This window comes from Sus scrofa, chromosome 9 (assembly GCF_000003025.6).
Source record: "Sus scrofa isolate TJ Tabasco breed Duroc chromosome 9, Sscrofa11.1, whole genome shotgun sequence".
In the NCBI taxonomy this organism is placed as follows: domain Eukaryota; kingdom Metazoa; phylum Chordata; class Mammalia; order Artiodactyla; family Suidae; genus Sus; species Sus scrofa.
The window spans coordinates 136,894,797-136,914,686 of record NC_010451.4 but is presented as its reverse complement, the minus strand read 5'-3'; the positions used below and the strand labels follow the sequence as shown (position 1 = coordinate 136,914,686).

The 19,890-nt window shown below is 53.1% G+C and overlaps 1 protein-coding gene across 1 annotated transcript in view; it reads left to right on the top strand.

The window, feature by feature from the left end:
* Window positions 1–19,890, top strand: part of COBL (cordon-bleu WH2 repeat protein) — a 204,729-nt gene that overhangs the window by 140,563 nt on the left and 44,276 nt on the right. The window contains 2 exon segments of the mRNA XM_021063931.1: window positions 8,582–8,720; window positions 11,597–11,767. Coding sequence (XP_020919590.1) covers window positions 8,582–8,720; window positions 11,597–11,767 — 310 coding nt within the window.

Here is a 19,890-nt window from a genome sequence, read left to right as displayed (position 1 = left end):
AGCAGCAAAGAACTGATAAAATCTCAGCACCTTGGGTGCAGGTCTGCAATGTGTGGTTTGCAGTTCCTGGAAGAACTCTCTCTCTTTTTTTTTTTCTTTCATTTTAGGAGTGAGATGGTTACATTTATTTATTTTTTTTTTTTTTTGGCATATGGAAGTCCCCCGACAGGGATTGAACCTGCGCCGCTGTGGTGATCTGCGCCACAGATCCCCGACCTGCTGTGGTGCGTGGAAACTTCCTCAGTTCAGTTTAGAATCTCCTCCAGCCATCTGCCTGGATCACAGCCGGCCAAGATGCCGCTTTCATCAGATTTGATGTTGGCTCAGCAGGATCAGTGCTGCTTTATTTACAGTGACCCCAAAGAGGCCAGCATATCCTCTGACAGCAGGATTTAAAAAGGATGTATATTACCGTTTGGTCAGTTAGACCTCAATAAAGATGGGGAAGGGGAACAAAGATTCTACTATGAAATCCATCCAGCTGCAAACTAAGATGTTTGCACTGCACTCTGTTTTTTTTTTTTTTTTGTTTTTTTTTTTTTTTTTGTCTTTTTAGGGCCTCACCTGTGGCATATGGAGGTTCCCAGGCTAGAGGTCTAACTGGAGCTACAGCTGCCGGCCTGCATCACAGCCACAGTAACATGGGATGCAAGCCTCATCTGTGACCTACACCACAGCTCACAGCAATGCCGGATCATTAGCCCACTGAGCAAGGCCAGGGATCAAACCTGCATCCTCATGGATGCTAGTTCAGATTCGGAACCACTGAACCACAACAGGAACTCCTGAATGTTTCAAATTAATAAAAGAATGTGTTGCCAGAACCAGCCATCTGGCAGCCTGCTTGCCTGGGTTCTTTTTCAGGACCATGTAATATTCTATCCCCTTATCCAGTTGCTCCTGAGGAAGTATTAACATCACATTAAAGTGTTTTTTTAGGTTTTTAATTAAAGTATAGTTGATTTACCATGTTCTGTCAATTTCTATACAGCAAAGTGACCCAGTCATGCATATGTATCTACATTCTTTTTCTCCTATTATCTTCTATCATGTTCCATCACAAGTGATTGGATAGAGTTCCCTGTGCTGCACAGCAGGACCTCATTGCATTTCTAAATGTAATAGTTTGCATCCACTGACCCCAAACTCCCAAAGATTTGACTTTTGAAATTAAGACTAAGATTCAGAGTCCCCACGTTTTATGTCACTGGTGACAGGGGTGGATGTATTCTTTATGGTGGCTTTCAGGGACCCCTGCAAGGCATAAGTGCTCCCAGAATCTTCCTGTAAGATCAGATGTGATGTTCACCCTGGCCTTGACATGACCCCTCCCCAAATCCGCAGAAGGAGAGTCACACGTTAGTACAAATACCTGAGCGCTGTTTCCCGAGACCTCTCATACCTGGGGGTGGGGGTCTAGTGAGCAGGTGTTTCAGCCCCCCACCCCCCGCCAGAGGGCAGATCAGCAAGCAGGCTAGATCTGAGGGCTCTGTCCTCAGGGTGCAGTGGAAGGGAAGTATCCTTGAGAAAAGCAGAGCTAAAGAAAGAGGTAAATAAACAGAAACAAGCAAAGCCCAAGGGGAGCATGCCCTTGAACTGAGCCCTCCCATCCTCTGTGGCCCAAAGCCCCCCGCTTGGGACCCTGCCTTCTCCTTGGCTGCCACCTCTCCTTCCTCCCCTGAGGGCACTGTACCATGGCCAGGGTGTCACTGCCTGTCCGGCTTCCTGCACGATCTCTGCAGGTGCCCAGAAGGACAAAGCTGGGCCATCACCGCCATTGGAAAGCTCTACTGTCCACCACCTGGCTGCCAGGTTGGCGTCCCCGGGTGCCGTCTGGTCCACGTGAACCAGCAGGTTGGCTCTACAGCAGGATTTTACAGAAGAAATTCTTTTTCACCGGAACTTCCTGTCCACTCTTTTCCAGCTACGTCTGCCAGGGTTGGGTTTTGTTGATGTTGTTTTTTGGCCATGTCCATGGCGTGTGGAGAACCCCCACCTCAGCACAGACCTGAGCCACTGCAATGACAGTGCCCCATCCTTAACCGGCTGGGCCACATGGGAACTCCCTGCCAGAGGGTTTTATTTTCCTTTTTCGGGCCACACCTGTGGCATAAGAGGGTTCCCAGGCTAGGGGTCGAATCGGAGCTGCAGCAGCTGGCCTCCACCACAGGCTCTGGATCTGAGCCTTGTCTGTGACCTACACCGTAGCTTATGGCAACGCCGGATCCTTAACCCACTGAGCAAGGCCAGGGATGGATCCCCAAATCCACGCAGAGACAATGTCAGGTCCTTAACCTGCAGAGCCATAGTGGGAACTCCTACTAGAACGCTCTCGTTTAAACACTTTAAACTAACAAAAACCCCAGGAAAAAAAAAATACTTCTGCCCATTAGATCTTGTCTTGATTGGAGTCTCAGACTTTGCCAAACACTCTTCAAACCCATTACTTTAATTTATCAGTGCGCCCGGAAAATACACGGTCTTTAGCTGTTGTTTATGAAGTGCTGTGATTGTCTCTCGGAGAAAGGCAGCCGGAGGCAAAGCGGGGCTGTCCTGGCAAAGGCTTGGGGAGGTTGATGCTTCTCCAAATCCGGTAATAAGGAGGGAGCCAGAACTTTCTTTCAACGGGTAAAATTGCTTTTCCAGGCTGGTGAGCCAGAACTGCTTCCCTGAGCCTCTCTTCTAATTATCTCCCACTTGATGTTGGCACTCAGCAGAATCTGGAACTTGGCATTATGGCACAGATGTCAGGCGGAGCTTAGAGGGCTCAGATTAACCGGCGTGACTTCACAGAAGAAACCGTGTCCCCACGTCAGCCCCAAAGGACGGCTCTTGGCAATATGTCCAGCTTAGAGGCTCACGCGAGGTCATAGAATCATCTCTCCTTCATTGGATGGTGGACATCAGTGTGAGGTCTGCAGCTTTATGCATCTTTGAATCCACCGTTCCCATCACAGGATAAGGAAAGGGCCATGGCTTGTTGATTAACGGGAAGAGAAACGAACAAATGACCCTGAACAAAGTCTCGAGACATCTTTAAGAAGAGATTGAGAAATGCGGTCTAGAAAGCAATACACACAGGCAAATCCATAGTGCTTGAATCATGGTGATTAATTAATGTGCAGATGTCAACCATGACGGAAGAAACCCAGGTACCAGAGGCAAGGCTTTATGCCTTTCAGCAGCATCCATCCCCAGCCGGGTGGAAGGGAGAGGCAGGATTCTGACAGTGCAGGTGCTGGGAGCAGGCATCGCACCCGGACCAGGCTGCACCTGCCAGCTCACGCACCCTGCCGTCTGAGCCCGCGTAGAGAACCATGCACCACGCGAACAGAAAAGTGGAATGCTTCGATAGCCAGTTTTTTCTTCTCTTTTTTTCTTTCTGATTATTTTTTATTCATTTGTTTTTTTCATTTTTTTAAAGTTTTATTGAAGCCGAGTTGATCTACAGTGTTTCTGCTGTACAACAAAGTGATTCAGCTGCACATGTACACACCCCCATTCTTGTTCAGACGCTTTTCCCGCAGAACATTGGGTAGAGTTCTCTGTTACCCAGCAGGTTCCCACTGGCCAGTCATTCCATATACCGCAGTGTGAACACACCAGTCCCTGTTTTTTTCTTTTCACGGCTGCCCCTGTGGCTCATGGAAGTTCCCGGCCTGGGGTCTCATCGGAGCTGCAGCTGCAGCCTACGCCACAGCCACAGCAACACCAGATCCTTAACCCACTGAGCGAGGCCAGGGATTAAACCCACATCCCCACAGAGTCAACCTCAGGTCCTTCACCCTCTGAGCCACACTAGGCGCTCCACCAGTGCCATTTATTTGAGTCTTGGTGACTTTATCCCAAGCTGCCGCATGACAAGGATTCTTAAAAACTGGGAAACAGGAGTTCCCGTCGTGGCGCAGTGGTTAACGAATCCAACTAGGAACCATGAGGTTGCGGGTTCGGTCCCTGCCCTTGCTCAGTGGGTTAACGATCTGGCGTTGCCGTGAGCTGGGGTGTAGGTTGCAGACGCGGCTCGGATCCCGCGTTGCTGTGGCTCTGGCGTAGGCCGGTGGCTACAGCTCCGATTGGACCCCTAGCCTGGGAACCTCCATATGCCTCGGGAGCGGCCCAAGAAATAGCAACAACAACAACGACAACAAGAAGACAAAAGACAAAAAAAAAAAAAAACCAAAAAAAACTGGGAAACAGTTTTTGAATCTAATTTCCCTCCAGTCATACTTACCACTTACCTCGCAGGTTACAGTGAAGGAAGGTATTGAAAACTAAAAAAAAAAAATAAAAGGAAAAGGAAAGACAGAAGATGACACATGGGAAAGATAAAGGAGTTCCAGCACGTTTCACTCGTCAACGCCAAAGCCACGGTCACAACATTCCGCCAAAGACAAAGGGGATGAACTGGGTTAACTGTGACTGGGGGGTCCATGGAGTCCTGGGCAGCCTGAAAAAAAATATAGGAACACGTGCTGATGAGATGACCTGGCCTGCCTCTCTCCTGAAACCCCACTGAAATGCAGACAAGGCCCTGGTCCAGGAGGGCCGAGAGATGGGGAGAAGGAGCAGGGGCGGTTGTCAGGAGACTCTTAGAACTGCAGTGTGTTGATGGGCTAAATATCTAGCCAAGCAGGAGGAGCTGAGAGCTACAGGCCAGGTGGAGAGGCTGGGTCGGGGAGGCCGGGCCTCCGCAAGGCTCGGGACGGTGGGCTCACTCTGCACGGCTGCGGGCAGAGGAGCTGCTGACCAAGGACAGGCTGGCTGTGATGCTTGCGCAAGTCCTCCCGGCCCAGCCCCAGTCTGCCCTCGCACTCCGAGTCCAGGACATTCAGCTTACTGGGCCTTCCTGCTGGACCCCCTCAGCAAGGCCAGCTCAGAGGCTTCAAGAGAGAACCTGCAGCGTGTGGACGCTGGCGATCTCCCCGTGAGCCCACCAGACTTCTGCCAGGCGCCCACAGGCAATCCTCTGAGTGTCCACAGAAACGCACTTAATTAGGAGCAGTCAGCCAAGGATCATCAGAATTGAGGCAAGGCCAAGATGTGACAGACGAGAGGCCATGACAAATGGAAAAAAGAGGAACTTGGAGGAAAAGACCGTGTGTAAAAACAGAAGAAAATGAAAATAAAGACATGGTTTTGGGGGTTTTTTTGGATTTGGGTTTTTTGGGGGTTTTTTTTTTTTGTTTTTGTCTTTTGTCTTTTTAGGGCCTCCCTGCGGCACATGGAGGTTCCCAGGCTAGGGGTCCAATCGGAGCTGTAGCCGCCGGCCTACACCAGAGCCACAGCAACAAGGGATCCAAGTCGCGTCTGCAACCTACACCACAGGTCACCACAACGCCGGATCCTTAACCCACTGAGCAAGGGCAGGGACCGAACCCGCAACCTCATGGTTCCTAGTCGGATTTGTTCACCACTGAGCCATGACAGGAACTCCCATAAAGACATGTTTTTAAAGATAGCGATTGATAACCTCAAAGAGAAAAGAGAAGATACTGTATCCAGGAAACCAGATGCAAAGCTATCCTGAAAAGACATAAGAAGAAAGAGCTCTTGGGAATTAAAAATATGGTAACAGAAAATTAAAAGCCAGAAGAGTTGAACAATGAAATAAAGGAAACTTCTGAGAAACGGGGGAAATTTTTAAGTAGTTAAAAAAGCATATTCAAGGAAAATGGGATTTAGAAGGAACAGGGACTTAGAACACTCAATGTTCAAATTGGAGCCCAGAAAGAAAAAAGAGAGGGAAGAAAAACTCTTTCGAGCTCAACAGCAAAAAAGCAGACAACCCAACTGAAAAATGGGCAAAAGACCTGAACACACCTGACAGTTCTCCAAAGAAGATATACAGATGGCCAACAGGCACAGGAAAAAAGGCTCCACATCACTGATGATTAATTAGAGACATGCAAATCAAAACTGCTACAAGGTAACACCTCACACCAGTCAAAAAGGCCAAATAACAAATGCTGGAGAGGGTGTGGAGAAAAGGGAACCCTCCTACACTGTTGGTGGGAATGTAAATTGGTACAACCACTGTGGAAAACAGTATGGAGGTACCTCAGAAAACTCAATATAAAACTACCATATGACCCAGGAGTCCCACTCTTGGGTATATAGCCAGACAAAACTTTCATTCAAAAAGATACGTGCACACCCATGTTCACTGCAGCACTATCCGCAATAGCCAAGACATGGAAACCACCTAAATGTCCATCGACAGAGGAGTGGATTAAGAAGCTGTGGTACATGTGCAAATGGAATTCTGCTCAGCCATAAGAATTTAGAATGAAATTTGCATTTGCAGCAACATGGATGGAACTAGAGACTCTCATACTGAGTGAAGTAAGTCGGAAAGAGAAAGACAAATACCATATGATATCACTTATATCTGGAATCTGATATGGGGTCCAGTTGAACCTTCCACAGAAAGAAATTCACGGACTTGGAGAGGAGACTTGTGGTTGCCAAGGGGGAGGAGTAAGGAGTGGGATGGACGGGGAGTCTGGGGTTGGTGGATGCAAATTATTGCCTTTGGAGTGATAAGCAGTGAGATCCTGCTGTACAGCCCTGGGAACTATATCTGGTCACTTGTGATGGAGCGTGGTGGAGAATAATATGACAAAAGGAATGTATGTATATTTTTCTAACTGCGTCACTTTGCTGTAGAGCAGAAATTGACAGACATTGTAAATCAAGTCTAATGGAAAACACTTTTTTTAAAAAGAGTGTGGGTTTCTTTTGGAGGTCGAGGAAATGTCCTAGGGTTACGATGATGTTTGTACACTCTGCGAAGGTCCCAAAAGCCCGGAGTTGTACACTTTATGGGTGAACTGTGTGGTGTGTAAACTCGGCCTCAATTAGATGGTTGACAACAACAGCAAAACCTCTTCAAGGACCCGCACGAGACCGTCCCTGGACTCACAGGATGTACGGAAGGCTGGGATCCCGGGAGCCCCAGCAGAAGGGGGCAGCAGCCCCACCCTGCGCTGCCTCGGGACGGTCCGGGGCTCAGGGAGGGAGAGGGTGATGAAACAGGAAGGCAGCCGCAGGTGGGAGCCGGACAGCCGGGCTGGGGTCAAGGCGAAGGCGTCCCCACTGCAGGCTGGGGGTGGGGGCAAGGCTGAGTGTCCCGAGAGACAGGTTTCCGGTGAGACGGGTTTCCGGTGGACAGTGCTGACTGCTCGGCGCTGAGGCTCACAAGCAGTGTTAGGTTTCCAAGGTCTCCAGAAGTTACCTTCTTCTTTTATCATTGAAAAAAAAGTTTGCAGGAGTTCCCGTCGTGGCGCAGTGGTTAACGAATCCGACTAGGAACCATGAGGTTGCGGGTTCGGTCCCTGCCCTTGCTCAGTGGGTTAACAATCCGCCGTTGCCATGAGCTGTGGTGTAGGTTGCAGACGTGGCTCGGATCCCGCGTTGCTGTGGCTCTGGCGTAGGCTGGTGGCTACAGCTGCAATTAGACTCCTAGCCTGGGAACCTCCATGTGCCATGGGAGCGGCCCTAGAAATAGCAAAAAAAAAAAAAAAAATTTGCAGTAGACATATGTTTTACTGATGAAATTGTAAGGGGAGAGTCTTTACACACACACACACACACACACACACACACACTCTCAATGAAACACCAGGTCTGGCCCAGAAGAGGACATGCCCCCTCCAGGAGGTGGTACCTTGGCCTCCAGCGGCTGTGAGCCCGAGTTCATAACCTAGGAGCCCCAGGAGCAGGACTGAGGCCTGGCGGGTGGTGCCAGCTGTGCGCCCCCCCAGGCTGAGCCCTTGAACAATGAGGGCCTCCTTGGACTTGGGGGCCCCAGGCTGCTGCAGGCCCCGGGGCAGGAGGGCAGGAGCCTAGCGTGGGCGCCTTGTCGCCGTCCTTGCCCATCCTCTGTGCACAAATGCCCCCTCGCCGGCATCTCATCAGTGAGCACAGCCGGACGGGAAGCGGGTTTCACTCTCTACACTGGGACCAGCCGACCCCACCAAGAGGCCCTTCGAAGCTTCACACTGGCCCTTGTTAAACTTCCAGAGGAGCTGGGTCCCCACACTAGGTGGGACTTCGGTGGCCCACCTGCTCACGTCCCACGCGCTGGCAAGTTCCCTGCAGTTCCGGGCGCCAGGTCTGGGCCTGTGGACCCTTGTGGGTGCCGGCTGCTTGGGAACCTGCAGAGGCGGGAGAACCGGGGGAAGTCAGGCCAGGAAGGGACCTGAGCTACCCCTGTTCCTCCTCTGCAGGAGCACGTCATGGGAAGCTTCCAGAAGGAATAGTGGGTTGTCGCATTTCAGTAAGAGCTAGGGATCCCCTTTGTCATCTGAGGGGGGATTTCCAAGTCTTCTGCTTCGCCCGGAGCCCCTAGGAGCCCCACCACCCAGGGGTCTTGGGGGCATCTCTGAGCGTCCCTGGACCCCCTCTGGGCCCCTGCAGGTAGCACAGTGGCCCACACAGCCCCGCCTCTGCTGCCTGCCCAGGGGCCCCAGCAAGGGGACCGGCGACCTGCCAGCCATCTCCACTGCTGGTCACACCAGCCAGCTTCTCCCCACACAGCGTGGCCCTCACACTGACTGCCTGTCCCCTTTGTGCTCCGCAGCTCTCGCTGGGGTCCCAGACGGACTTACAGAAGAAGAAGAGGCGGGCGCCGGCCCCCCCGGCGCCCCAGCCCCCGCCGGCCAGCCCGCTGGTGCCCGCCCGCACGGAGGACCAGGAGGAGAACAGGAGGTCCCGGACGGGTGAGTGACAGGGACACCTGCATGCCCTGGGTGTCTGGCCTGCGCTGCCACGGCTGCCACCCCTGCAGCGGCCGCCCCCACGACGGCATTAACCCCAAAGCACTCAGGCTAGAGAAGGAAAGTCTGGAAATAAACAGTCGTGCGTCATAGCCTCGGGCAGGCTTTCTGGGCGTGAGCGAGGGGGCTTTCAGACGGGGGGCTGGTGGGGGAGCAAGGGCGATGGAGGCGCCTGGAGGGCACGACCGACCGAGGCCGGGGAGCCGGGGAGCGAGGCTGGGGATGTGTCTCCTTGATGGAAGAAGCCAGCTTTGGGACGGGGCCTACCTACCGCTGCTGGTGTGAAAGGTGGTTTGACCCCAGGGTTTCCAGGTCAGGGGACACCAGCGCAGTCACCTTTTGAGCACCCTATTTGAGACGGCTCTCCGCCTACATGGCCTTTGCTTTGAGAACAAGGGAACCGCAGCAGAGAGGGTGCCGTTGCGATACCTGTGAGCAGACGGCCGTTGGATCCCGACATCCTAGCCCCTCGGGCTGAGCAAGGAAGCGGGCAGGAGAGGCGGGGTCTCCGGTCCACCGGCCAGGGAGGCCCCACTTTATCTTAAAAGCCTTCGGTGTTTGCTACTTCATTTGCGTAGGGACAGGAGTTGCCCTTGACAAACAGGGATTGTCCGGGATAAGCCCTTGGCGAGTGCTTCAGAAGCCATGCCCTGAGCCAGTCTCCTGGCACCGTCGTCTTTTGCCTTTGACCTCAGGCCTGCAGCCCCCAAAGGGAAAAGACACCCAATGATACGCGGTCACATCACACCGTCAGCACCTAAAACTGTCACAAGAGCGACTTGGCTGTTTGTCGGCATTTTTCCCCTGGTCAGTACCTCGCTCTGAAGGTCTTAGCATCTCGCAGCCTGGGAATCGATCTTCTTAAGGAGCCAAAGCCTATATTTCATGTCAATGCATCTTCTTTCCCAAAGGAGAAAGGAAACAGAAGCAGTAGCTTATTCAAGTAAAACCTGCTTTTCTCTTTCGTCCCCCATGAAAGCCGCCCCCGCCCCCATTCTGCCTTCTGAGGCTCCCCCCACTCAGAGTTCAAGTTCCTCACCGAAACTCCACGAAGCATCCATGCAAAGCGGTACTGAGAATGTGCTTGAGGCCAGCAGTCCCTTCCCAGCCCAGGAGGGACCTCCGGACTCAGCCTTCAAGGGCCGGGGCCTGTCCCACGAGCTTGAGACACTTGGTGGGCACTTGGTGGCCACAGGGGTGGCAGGAGAAGGGCACTGGGTGTTTTCAAGTGAAAGCGTAGGGACAGCTCCCACTTCAAAGAGGAGGCCTGGGTGGTGGTAACCCCTCCAAGTCTCCTTCTCATCCGCAGATTTTTGTTTGTGAAGCTCGAGGAGGAGGCAAGGAGTTCCCTTCCTCCCGAAAATAACTGAATATTTTTGGGGTCAGGGGTCTGGGTGGCCATTTCAAGGCAGACTTCTGCCTTCCGTCCCCATCAGAAATCCCCAGGAATTAAAACTACCATGTCACCGCAAGCACGACTTTTAACTGGAGTCTTGGAAATGTTTTAAAGTAGCCCCTAGCCACCAAAAAATACACGGAGCTTCTTTCTGTATTCGGACATTTAGAGATAAAAAAAATTATTATTTTTTTTTTTAACTTGCACTAAAGTAATAGTGCAGCTGTCTGGGCTTGAGTCTTGACCCAGATTTCTTGGTAAACAAGAATGCGGCTTCAAGGAGAAGGCCTGCTCTTCTAGTGGCTCTGCCATGGCATGGTCTTCCTCTGCCAGGCACTTCCCTGAGCCACGCCACCACTGCACACTCATTCACACCTGCCTTGGTTTATCCTCGCTTTAAGGAGGAGACGATAGATAGATATGAGGAAATTCACATTTTCCACGTCTACAGAGCTATAACCAAGAGAAGGAATAAATAGGTGTATCTCTGGATGGAGAAATGAAGTCTCTGTGTTTTTAGTGATGATAATGGCGTGAAGCATAGACCATTAGTTCCTAGAAAGTTCTAAATTTAGAGCTCGAAGAAGTGTTTCTAAAAGAAACTCCTTATGACATCTGTAACTCCTATTATTTGTTATATTAAGTCATTGACTTTCAACAATTTTATTAGCAAAAGAAAAGCATTTTCGTAGCACATTGAAAATGGACCCCCAAGGTGTGAACAGATCAGAGGGGGCAGCTCCGATGGATGGTCTGAGAAGCAGACAGGAGCGGGGTACCACCCCCACGCTTTCTGCGGCTCAGAATCCTCTTCAAAACGAAGTTGGAAAATATCACCCCAAACAACAGACAAGAGGTGATGGTGTTTAGGGCTTAGAGAAGCAAACGAAGTTGGTGGTTACTGGATCCGTGAGAGGTAACAGGTGGAAGCAACAAGAATGAGCTAAGAGTCAAGCCGGTGCACCTGGAAAAGACTCACCTGAAGAAAAGGTTCCTTGAACTTGACAGAGAGGTTCGGGGGCTTTAGCCACAGTTTCGGGCCCAGCATTTTAAAAAAAATAGCTGTGCCTCCCAGAAACAAATGGCAACTGCGCAGGTGTTTTCAAATCAGCCCAAGGATGGGACCTATGCACATAAGGTGTCAAGCACTAGAGAGCCTGGATTTGGTGCCTGGTGAGGTTGGATTTGGTGCTGAGTGTGGTTGGATTTGGTGCTGAATGAGCCTGAATTTGGTGCAGGGTGTGGTTGGATTTGGCACTGTGTGCGCTTGATTGGGTTTGGGGTGAGGATGGATTTGGTGCCAGGTGTGGTTTGGTTTGGTGCCAGGTTGCCTGCCTCTGGTGAGTGATGGTGATGTGTCTTCCTGTTGGAGGCAGACTCTCTGGGCTCGACCGTCTGAAGTATCCCTGTTGATTCCGTGCAGGTGTTGGACGGCAGGTACCACAAAAGCCTCCCAGGGGCGCGGCTCGGGGCCCCCCCCAGTTAGTGCTCCCCCCGCCCCCGCCCTACCCGCCTCCTGACACAGATGCAGCAGAGCCGCTGGGCTCCCCTGGGGACGGCGCTGCCTGCGAGGCCTCCGACCCGAGGCCCACACGTACGTGCTCTGTTGGGCGGCGCTCTGCGCCAGCCCTCCTCTCTCCCGTCTCTGGTGGCAGGACTGGTTTCCAGACTTTCCGCTCTTGTCTTTGGATGCATGCGCCTCTTGCTCTGGCTCAACGCGGCGTGTCCGGTTAACAGTGAATGCTCTCTGAGTGCCAGGCAGCTGCCTGTGAAAACCGATTTAACCCCCAAACCATTCCTGCTGTGGTCTAACCCATGAGCCACTTGTATCTCGGCTCCATTTCAGCCGAAACCGTACCATGTGGGTGGAGACATCAGCCAGGAGCAAACACTCCCCCGAGGAGAACTGTCCTCAGAACGCCTGGTGATGGTCACAGCCGGCTCGGTGCAGCGCAGCGATGACAGGTGGTGCTGGCTGCGCCGGTAAATCGTGGGCCAGCTCCGAACATACAGGACTTGGGATTAGAATCTTTGAACCATTAGTTCTGCAGAAGGGGAACAGCTTGATCTGAGCCTAGCAACAGCCAGAACTCAAGGCTCATTTGTTTCTATTTCTTGTCACACCCCGTCTGAGGTCAGGCTCCCTTCATTGGTTCTAGGGGTTCCTTTTGGATTTTAACTAGCACCGTGTATGGCACTCTGGTCTCCAGACAGGTAGCGGTTTTACATATTTAACTGTATGCGATATACATGCAGAGGACACCACCGTACGTCACGCCTGCCTGCATCTCCCCTTCGGATGCTGGGGCCGGGCAAGGATGCTGCCTTGTGAAGTGGGTACCACTCGGGGCGGCACTTTCCCAGCAGCGGGAAGTCACTCCCCGTCCAGCCCAGGGAGCGGCTGTGCCCACTGAGATACGCAGCCTTCTGGTGAGGAAGCTCACGCTTTTGGCCATCTGACCTTTCTCTGTCGTCTCGGGAAACGGCGACTCGCTCTGGGTCAAGAAGACAACTGTTGGACTGCGTGCCAGCTTTCTCTAGGCAGAATGATCCTGAGGCATTTTATCGTTTTCTTTCTTTCTTTTTTAAACAAAGACTTCTTTTCCATCCTTAAAATATGGTTGATCATCCCGATGCTGGACATGCTTCCAAATGCAAATGCACTTTATCAGGGATTCAAACACTGTGGATTAGACAGATAACAACGGAGGTCTAGACAACTCCGGAGCCATTTCACCTCCAGAGAGAGTGGGTTTTAAGCCCCACACGCCAAGGCAGTCAGCGTTCAGCGGCCACTCCTGTGGCTGTCGTCCCCGGCACAGATGCTCCTTCCTGGGGAACCAGCGGGAGAGGAAGGGCTGAGTGTGAAGGGTGGCCCTTGGCAGCGGGAGCTGCGGTGTCTGCGCAGGATGGGGAGCCAGCCCCTGCCCACCCACCCCCACCCCCCCGCCCCAGCCCTGCCTGGGAGACTTTCTGCATAGACAGCAAACCAAACGAGGCTCGCTTTCTTTGGCCTCCAGGCTCCCTTCGCTTCTCCTGCCCCAGCGCATCCTCTGCACGCCCTCATCTCCCCTGTGAATGTCCCGACTCACCTGCCATCCTTGTCGCCCCTCTGGTCCCTCACCGGTGCAGACCCTGCGGGGAGGGCGCAGAGGCACAGGGGACAGGGGCGGGCCCGTGAGTGTTACTCTGTCTGCACCGGGACCCGGGGGCTCAGCAGATCTTCCTCCCTCTTTGTGCCCCCCTCCCCTCCAGCTGCGTGGCCCCCTCCTCCCCCACCTCTGGGTCCGTGTCCCCGGGGATTAAGGCACCCAGCTCAGAGCTGGTATTTATCTAATTAGCAAAACTGTCCACGCCACCGTTTACAGCATGAAAAACCGGGCTCACCTGCCGAGCCCGGCAGAAAGCAATCCGCCTGCTTTGATTCAGGTCTTTAAAAAGTTTTAAAAGTTGTGGTCATTTGTTTTACTTTTATTGACATTGTGTGGGAACCTGCGTACCACTCTCCCTACCTTCAGGGGCTGTAGGGTGTCAGCACCTCAAGTGTTGGGTGTGATTCCTGCCCCGATGGAATCTGTCCTGTCCCTGTTGTCACCGCTGGAGCCCAGCAGGGTCACCTGCATGCCAGCCACCAGCACCTCTGTGTCTCCTCCTGGGTCCCATGTTAGACCTGTGCTCCCCGTAAAAGAAGCAGTATGTTCGGGGGAGGCCAGCCCCCCCCGTACCCGCAGTGGGGGAGGTCCTGCCGGACAGACACCGAGCCAGAAGCAGCCACCTCGCTGGCCACAGCGCCACCACGGAGCGGGCGCCCCGGGACGCGACACCATGGTGTCCTTGACCCTCAGCGCTCGCCCGCCTGTCACCCAGCTCCTGTCCCACTGCACCCCGTTGGCGCTGTGCATTTTCAGGGATTTGTACTATAGGTGGTGTGTTCCACCCAGGCTGTCACAGGGAGGTGACATACCTTTTTCTGAGAAAAAGTCAGCACAGCCAAAGATAAAAGACAAAGTGTCAAGCAGCTGGTCACAGCAGTGGATTGGCGCGCAGATGTGAGAAGGTGGGACAGAAGACATGAATAAGTGCTCCGTCTGCACCCTCGCTGGCCCCCGGCCTCCGTCTCCCCCGCCTCTGGAGGATCTTGGTGCAGGTCCCACCCTCGTAGCCGTGCTGGTGCACCTGTCATGGCTGACAAGCCAGGGGCCCTCTGCCAGCCGACCTGAGAACCAGCCGGGCCCCAGGCCCTGACCCGAGGACGAACCCTCCTGCCCCATTTCATGCTGAAAGTGTTAGCAGCACTCGAGTCATGGTCCTGAGACCACACTGACCAGGAGTGGAGGCAAACCGGAGGAGGCCTGGGCTGCTAGGTCAGAGCCACGTTCATCCGGGACTCCCAGCTTTTAACCAACGTACGGTTTATAGTCACAAGAAGCAACAGAACTGTTTCCGGGTGCATCTCCTTGGCTCTAGGGGGCAGCCTGGAACTGGCTGCTTCTCCAGCTCCTGGGGGACCCAGCTTGGAGCTCAGATCAGTGTGAGCCATCAGCATCCCGTCAGCGGGGGCGGGGGCAGGCTCTCTGTGCCTCCCCATTTCGGGGAGCCCGTCCGTGGCGTACCTACCCCTCCCTCCTGTTATCCTCTGGGCGCTCATCCTCGTCTCCCGGCTCTGGGTGCTCAGGCCTGTATGTGCTTCTTCACTGTTGAAGCTGCTCAGAGGCGGGAGCCGTCCTGGGGAGCATCTGACCCTACACTGAGGTCCGTCTGCGGGATGCCCTCCGCAGAGGCAGCACCGCCTCAGGAGCCTTAGCAGCCACCCCTGAAGAAAGATGTGGAGCTCACGGTAGCCCTCCGCCCCCCACCTCCTGGGTAGCCCCTCTCCGTGAGCAGGGATGTCCCCAGGGGGATGGCAGCAGAAGTGGGCGCTCCTTGTCGCCCTTGAGATCGGGCTTAAACGGTCTGTGGCTTCCCTCTGGGGCCCCTCTCACCCACTTGCCCCGAGGAAAGCCGGCTGCCACGGTGACATCTGCCCTATGGAGAGGCCACACGGCAAGGACAGAGGGGGCCTCCAGCCAGCAGCCATTGAGGAACCGAGGCCCTGAGTCCACTGCCCATGAGAGCTGTCCTGCCGCAGCTGCTGACCGATCCTAGAAGCAGAGGCTCCCCAGTTGAGCCTGCAGCTGAGACCACAGCCCTGGCCAAGACCTCAGTCACAGCCCGTGAGAGGCCTTGAACCCGAGGCCCTCAGCTGGGCCGTGCCTGGGTTCCAGACCCACACACACTGTTGAGACAAATTATTAAGGCTTCCAGCCTCTGAGTTTTGAGATAAGTTGATTTGTGGCACTAGGTAACAAGTACAAGCTGCAGAACCCCATCTTAGACCTCCGCAGACAGGGGGCCTCTTCTCGCAGGAACAGGAACCCCGTGGGAACGCCTGGTGTGTTGGCCAAATCTGAGGCCTCGAATCACCATCGAGGACTCTTTCCTGTTTCACCTTTGGGGCTGGCTTCCTCCTCAGGCTGGTGTCCAGGGCACGCAGGCTGTTCCCTGCATCCCATCCAGACACCGGAATTCTCGCAGGATGGAGAGAGACTGTCTTTCCCGGGAGCCTCACAGGAAAAGGAAACCCTTCCCAGAAAAATGCCCGATGGCAGTGTTGACCCCGAGCCTCCCGGACCAGCTCCTGGTGAGGACGGAGCCCTCCGAGATAAGTCAGGCCCATCCTGACAGGCAGGAACCAGGTCGGCTTCCCGGGGCGTGTGGGTGTGGCTGGTCAGCAACCAGCTCTGCCCCTCAGGAAGGGTGGGGTGCACACCGTGACAACGACGACGGCCAGCGGGCTCATGACGCACAGGGCGCTGCCTCAGCATCCGTCTGGCACCCGGAGACATGAGACGCGGTCTGCGCAGGTGCCAAGGAGCGCTCTAGGCAGGTGGCGAAGGCCAGGGGCGTGACTCAGAGCCGAGGGGCACAGACCTGAGAGCTGAAATCTCGGGGCGCCATCCTCCTCCTGGGACCGTCTCAGTGCAGGATGGGCCGCTTCAGGCCTGGCCCCCAGCTGCATTTTTCATTGATTTTGCAAACCAAAGGAACTGCTAGAAACGCTGCTCACGTTCGAACGTGCCCATCAAGAACCCAGAGACTAAAGGGTCCCGTGTCTCCATCACCCTGGGGCCAAGAGGAGAACTGAATCGGGTTGGCGAAGTTGTATGTTCACACCATGGATCTTTGGAATCCTGTCTCTCTTAAAATGACTTCTTGGGGAGTTCCCTCCGTGGCTCAGCAGGTTAAGGACACAGCGTTGTCTCTTTGAGGATGCAGGTTGGATTCGTGACCTCGCTTCGTGGGTTAAGGGTCTGGTGTGGCCACGAGCTGCATTGTAGGTTGCAGATGCGACTTCAGTCCGGTGCTGCTGTGGCTGTGGTGTAGGCCACGTTGCAGCCCCATTCCACCCCGGCCCAGGAAATTCCATGTGCTGCGGGTGCTGCTGTAGAAAGAAAAACAAAAATTTTTAAATAGAATGCCCTAAGAAGCATCATTTTCTCTCTTCCACGGTGAGCTTCGCTTATGGTAGATAAAAGGCAGCCCCTGCCAGGTCAGTCAGGGCAGGGACGAAGCGGTGTGGACTTGGCCTCTGCACCACCCGGTAGGGAACTGAGGTCGCTCTGGCTGCCACCCTCTCCCTGGCCCACGACCAGGCCGGCCTGTGGAATCGGAGGGGTAGACACTTGATGCGGAAGGGGGAGAAGACTGATTCAGCCTCGCAGCCGCCCACGGCACAGAGGTCACCGTGATGGGGGCTCTGGTGACGCGTTTGAGCTTTTCTTGCGTGATGGTAACAGCCGTGCCCAGGCGTTCCCTGGTCTGTGCTCTTCACCCTTTTGGTTTGTTTTTAATACGCCTTTATGTCAGCTGTAGGCTGTCTAATCACACAGGTAGCTGCTTCGTATGCATGTCTAAACCAGCCTAACTGTGCCGTGGATTCCCTGTAACTTGCTCGTCAGCTCGTGCTGGGATTTCAGCTTTCGTTGAACCTCACTGGGAATCATGGAACTGGACGCCGTCCGGTTCGTGGCCCTGAATTGTTTGTTTACAGTTTGCAGCACTGTTTGTGGTTGTTATTAACAACTTATCAGCTACTTATTTCATTGACAAGACCCTGGGGATTGAAAAGAATCAATGCCTGGAGAGCTCAAATTATAGGTCGTCTAAATTAAAGTGCCCAGCAGCGTTCATTTTCTCGTACGTTTCCCCACAGCAGGCTCGGGAAATCAGCCTTGCCTCGGGCACATGACTTTGGAAGGGAACTGGCAAAGGGTGTCAGAGGCGCGCGGGGAGTGGGCCTCTGTCTCCTGTTCTCAGTCGTCCGTCGGGTTCAGGCACACCGTGCTGACCACTGCGATGTTTCTAGCTGATTGGCTTTCAGCTTGTGGACAGTGTCCCTGCTAAAGAGCTTTATGGAAATTCTAGATTAGGGAAATCAAAGGAGAGAAGTAAACTGTTTTCAGTTAGAATTAATTAAATTAAATTTGAGTTTGCGCAAGATAAAATTAGCAATAATAATATTAACAGCAATTGGCATGTCAGGCCGGGTGACTCAGAGTATCTAGAAAAATTTGGGGCCCAGCTCCGTGGCTTACTAGCAAAGTGACTCTCATCAGACCCCAGCTTCCTCGACCGGCACCTCACTTAAGCCTCTGGCCCAGAGAGGAGCCATGCGCTGGCCTGAGCAGCACGCTCAGGGTGGAGGAGACAGGACAGGAACGTGCCGGGGCCCCCATACCAGGACCAGTCCTCCCTAAAGTCACCTAACGTCTCACTCTGAAATGGAGAGACCCACACCCAGCGCTGCCTGTTTAAAACAAAGCGGCTCATCCGACAGCTGTGACACAGCTACAGCTCTGGGAGGCGTATTTGTCATGGAAACACCCTAGAAACCCTGTGTGTGTGGCGTGTGGACTTCGGAGCGAGCCCAGGGACTCACCCTTGCCCCTGTGTTGGATTTCCTTGCCAATTTCCTTTCCGTGGCAAGAGGACCGGCCCAGCAGCTGCTCCTGCTGCCGTGGGAAAGGGCGCGGCGTCCAGGAGGCCATGAAAGGGACAGTGAGCAAAGGGCTCGCTCATAAAGTGGAAGGAGACGCGGGGCTGGGAGGGCAGAGCTCATCCCTGCTCAGAAGTCCATGTTTAAAAAGGGAACTGAAAGCTTAGCCTTTATTATTGCACCTTGAAAACCATTCATTCTACCCAGTATGAACTCAAGGTGGAATACTACTTGGAAACAAAGCAATGAGAATCATGACGGCACTACATACAGTATTTTAAAAACCCCAGGAGCCTCCTTCCTTTTGCTAGGATGTTTTAGCCCTTTATTTATAAGCTGTTATGTCCCTGACTTGAGGGAAAATTGTAAAACTTGGGAACAGCTCAGGGGAGGAGGGGCGCCCCGGACGGGGCTCTCAGTAGCTGGAGAGAGCAGATTATTGAAACCTTAGGAACTGGAAACTTTAGGAATTCAGCAAGCCAATTACTAAATAGGACCATCACTCAAAAGTAAATCAGGTAAACTAACCATTCAGTGATCGTAAAAACAAAGGTAACAGATATTAAAAAGGCCACTTTCCAATTATTTAACTACATGTTACTGCTTCTGTATCCTTGAGGCTATGTACTTGGAATCAGTGTGATTCAACAATATAGAAGAGTGAGAAGTCCACCCCACACACCGCTTCCCAACGCCACGTGCAGTGGCCGATGACAGCTGGAAGCAGAAGCTGTCTTCACACCCCGGACATGGGCAAAGGCTGCAAATCCGGGCTGGACGTAGTCAGTCAATTGTCCAAAGACAAGATGTAACACTGAAAATGCTAAGAATGAAATATTATTAATTACAGCAATTATGAAAGCTCATCAGCACCCAGTGCGTTGTGAGGAGGCTCCCAAAAGAGCTGAAGGATGCTGCTTCCATTTTTCAAAAACCATTATTCCATTCAGCAAGGTAATTCATGTGATCGAAGAACAAGCCAACATGTGTCCTCTGCTCAGTAGTTGGTAATAACCTGTAAGAGAAAGAATTTGGAAAAGCATATATGTGATATATATGATATAGATATATGTGAATCACTTTGCTGAACACTTGAAACTAACACACGATAAATCAGCTACACTTCGATACATTGTTATATGGCACAAATAAACCTGTCTACAAGCAGAAGCAGACATGAGAACAGACGTGTGGTTGCCAGGATGGGGAGGGAGTGGGATGGGCGGGGAGTCTGGGGTTGGTAGACACAAACTCTTGGCATTTAAATGGATAAGCCGTGAGCTCCTACCACACGGCACAGGGAACTCTGTCCAGTCTCTTGGGACAGACCGTGGTGGAAGACAGTGTGAGAAAAAGCCTGTATACCTGTGTGTGACTGGGTAACATGCTATACAGCAGAAATTGGTGCCACGTTCTAAATCACCTATACTTTAATAAGGAAAAGAACCAAGAAAGGAGAAATTAATGTTTTAAAGGAGGGAGGTGGCGAAGCAATGGCGGAATCATCAGATTCGGCCGCCGCCTCGCTCTCGGGCCAGAGTTCCATCCCCAGGGCCTTGACGATGCTGTGGAGGGTGGCGTGTGTCTGCCAGGGTCTGTGTTCACACTTTGCCATTTATTTCCTCCAACAGTTTATTGCTGCGCGTCGTTCCCCACCCATGCCAAGCGCTTCTGACGGATGG